Consider the following 3,444-nt stretch of genomic DNA (forward strand, 5'->3'; position numbering starts at 1 on the left):
TCAGCAGTCCCCTGACCAAGCTGGCTCTGTCTCCTTGCTGGATGATGAACTCATGTCTTTAGGTGAGAAATCCTGAGCAAAAATTCTTTATTCCTTGACTCTGGACAGTCTGCATGGATGGCTCTTCTTGTGGCAGGAAAGAGAAAGCTCTGGGAAAGGTGGATAATTAAAGACAAAGAGGTGTGCTTCATTTAGCATGAGGAAGAGGGAGGGAAAGACCCTGCCTCTGTCTCCTTGCTGGATGATGAACTCATGTCTTTAGGTGAGAAATCCTGAGCAAAAATTCTTTATTCCTTGACTCTGGACAGTCTGCATGGATGGCTCTTCTTGTGGCAGGAAAGAGAAAGCTCTGGGAAAGGTGGATAATTAAAGACAAAGAGGTGTGCTTCATTTAGCATGAGGAAGAGGGAGGGAAAGACCCTGCTGTGATTCTGAACTTCAGTCCCATGGTGTTCTCCTGCCTAGTCACACAGCCTGCAGGGAGGTGCCCACTGGTTTGCTCTGGGAAAACTGACTTGCCAGGTAAATCAAGAGCAGTGCAATGGCCATCCCCAGTTGGGATCACAAGGGTGGATCACTTCCAGCTCCTCATGTTTACTGCTTGCTGTTGGAGTCATGAGCTGACAACAGATGGACTTCCAGAACTGTTCACATGGAAATATTGTGAGGTGCCAATCCTAGAAGGCTCTAGAGTCCTGCTTTGCCCAACAAAGTATGTTTCTTAAGACAAGTGCTTTGAGTACAACAGCATGAAGCAGGCAGTATGGTCAGTCAGACTTGTCAGCCCAGTAGTATTCACTTTTCTGCCAATTGTGTGAGAACGAGACTGTAAACAAGGATCTCTGGACAGAACAGTCACCCTCCTGACTCTTCCCATCTAAGGATGAGAGACAGAGACAGAGACCACCTTGATGGTTCTGCCTTGCTGTTTCTGTGTCTTATTCAGGCCATGTTTAGTACTCTTACCCACTTGGTAGCTAAGCTTCATGCTTGCTTTTACTCCTGGCAGGCCTGAATGACCCAGCACCACATCCTGCCCAGGCTGGTGAGAGCAGCGGCTGGAACAGCTTCCAGGTAACACACGGGGAGCCATGGCAGAGGGTGAGGAGAGTGGGAAAAGCAACAAAGGGAGTAGGTAGGGAAACACTCCACATCTGGTGGTTGGTGCTGATATGCAACCCTGCTTGGGGGGCTCTCCTGTGCACTCTTCTTACAGTCATCAGATAGCAATGAGCTCACTATCACCCCTATCACGGCAACACCACCAATCAAAGCAGATGCTGGCGCATCCTCCCCCAAACCTTCTCCTAGCACCAGTGGCCTGGATGACCTGGACCTCCTGGGCAAGACTCTGCTGCAGCAGTCTTTGCCTCCAGAGTCTCAACAAGTGCGATGGTAAGCAGGGGTAGTGCAATCTCAGATCTCTCCCCATCATTTCCATTTGTGAGGTGCTGGATACAGCATTTCAGTGTCCTGTTCCACTCCCTTTCTCTCTCTTTCTCCACAGGGAGAAGCAGCAGCCACCCCCTCGGCTCACCCTGAGAGATCTGCAGAACAGGAGCAACTCTGGCACTACGGCCCACAATCCCAGCGCTCCGCCTGTGCTCCAGAGTGTTTCTGCTAACCCCACACTCTCCCAGACCTCGGAGCTGCCTGCCCCTGCTGCACTTCCAAAAGCTGCCATCGCACCAGCAGGAAGTGCTGCAGTCCCACCACGGCCTCCTGCTGCTGCACTGCCCCAGGAGATCTCGCTGGCCAACATCACTGTGCCTCTGGAGTCAATCAAACCGAGTGAGCCAGGGCAGAAGTGGGGGGCAGGCAAGGGGGGAACAAACTCTACACACTTGGAAGGGAAGAATGTGAAGAAACTTCTTGCTTGTTGGATTTTGTGGAGGTTGAGGATAAATGGTCTCTCTCTCACTTGTATGGAGCTATAATGGTGATGGGGAAAGGTGCTGTATGGCCAATTCCCTCCTGGCTGACTGCTGCCCATCCCTGCCTTTCCCACAGGCAGCATCCTCCCTGTGACAGTGTATGATCAGCACGGCTTCCGTGTCCTCTTCCACTTCGCTAAGGATGCCGTGCCTGAGAGGCCTGACGTGCTTGTGGTGGTGATTTCTATGCTTAGCACAGCTCCACAGCCCATCCGCAACATTGTCTTTCAGTCTGCCGTCCCCAAGGTAAGGGAACTGCCGGGGCTGAGGTCCCCACACTGGTCTGAAGCATGTTTAGACTTCTGCAGGAAAGGCAGGATGGGTGGAGAGAGCTTTGTGGGAACGGGAGTGAGTCGTGTTGCCTTCAGATCATCATCATCTCTTTGACTAGACCAGACTTTGACTAGACTTGAACTAGACAGTGAAAGGTCCCCAGGTACACAGGAATGTGGGGATGCTCTTCTCTCTCCCTAGGTAATGAAGGTGAAGCTACAGCCTCCCTCAGGCACAGAGCTGCCGGCGTTCAATCCCATCGTCCACCCCAGTGCCATCACCCAAGTCCTGCTGCTCGCTAACCCACAGAAGGTAACTGCATCATCCCTGGAGCATGAGCAGAGTCTGTGGCCTTGCTGCCTAGGCAAAGCCTCCCTACTGTGTCCCTGTTCCCTCTGCTCTTGGCAGTGTCAGAGACAATGAATGTTTTGTGCTTCATGCCTTTCTTCCCATCCTTCTGATTGCTTATCCTTTCTCCCCCATCTCCAGGAGAAAGTGAGGCTACGGTACAAGCTGACCTTCACCATGGGAGAGCAAACCTACAACGAAATTGGGGATGTGGACCAGTTTCCCCCACCAGAGTCTTGGGGAAACCTCTAGGGCCACATGTTGTAGGCACTACACTGCAGATTCCTTGGGAAGCCAGTCCTGTGGGGCTGGAGCAGCCTGAAGAGATGGGAGGGTGGGTGGGGGGCTGCTGCTCATGCTCCGTTCTCCAGACGGCCGGGCAAGGGCCGGAGGGAGCATGCCTCAAGGAGGAGAGCAGAGATGCCAGGAGATGTTCATCCCACAAGACTAGGAGCAGAGCACAAAGCTTCGTGTGTGTGAACAGTTGCCTTCCCTGCTCCTCTGAAGGCGACGCTCCCTCCCCATTCTGTCCAGCTTCTCTTCTAACCCTGCCTTCCCGCTTTGGTGCAGTGGGGAACAAGGACAGGGAGCTTTACCTGCCTCAGCCCGGGGTAAGGCCTAGCAAAGGAAGATCCTTTTCCTTGTCTGTCCCCTCCGCACTTCAAGCCCTTCTGCTGCTTCATGCTCTGTGGTGCTTCCTCCTGTCCCCCTTGCGCCCCTCCTTGGAACTGGGCTCCAGTGGTTTCCTGTCTGGTGGGATTACACTGGAGCTGGTGTGAAACTAGGCTGGACAGAGACTAGGTATCTCCAGCACTGGAGAGCAGGCAGCTGCCATTGCTTCAGGAGGGTCGGGGGAGTGACCATCACATATCTCTGTCCTTCTAGCTGC

General features: G+C 53.2%; 1 protein-coding gene across 3 annotated transcripts in view; it reads left to right on the forward strand.

Moving 5' to 3' along the window:
- Positions 1 to 2,807, forward strand: part of GGA1 (golgi-associated, gamma adaptin ear containing, ARF binding protein 1) — an 8,806-nt gene extending 5,999 nt beyond the window's left edge. Inside the window, exons 10-17 of one of the 3 annotated variants that reach the window (XM_009070708.1) lie at positions 1 to 62; positions 1,010 to 1,074; positions 1,217 to 1,395; positions 1,508 to 1,611; positions 1,696 to 1,791; positions 2,011 to 2,180; positions 2,409 to 2,519; positions 2,697 to 2,807. The exon at positions 1 to 62 is cut by the window's left edge and continues 94 nt beyond it. In XM_009070708.1, the coding sequence (XP_009068956.1) occupies positions 1 to 62; positions 1,010 to 1,074; positions 1,217 to 1,395; positions 1,508 to 1,611; positions 1,696 to 1,791; positions 2,011 to 2,180; positions 2,409 to 2,519; positions 2,697 to 2,807 (898 nt within the window). The remainder of the gene's footprint in view (positions 63 to 1,009; positions 1,075 to 1,216; positions 1,396 to 1,507; positions 1,612 to 1,695; positions 1,792 to 2,010; positions 2,181 to 2,408; positions 2,520 to 2,696) is intronic. The other 2 variants (XM_009070709.1, XM_009070710.1) reach the window with 2 other exon arrangements.
- Positions 2,808 to 3,444: the final 637 nt, after the last annotated feature.

Source organism: Acanthisitta chloris, unplaced genomic scaffold, assembly GCF_000695815.1.
Source record: "Acanthisitta chloris isolate BGI_N310 unplaced genomic scaffold, ASM69581v1 scaffold32422, whole genome shotgun sequence".
Taxonomy (NCBI): Eukaryota; Metazoa; Chordata; class Aves; order Passeriformes; family Acanthisittidae; genus Acanthisitta; species Acanthisitta chloris.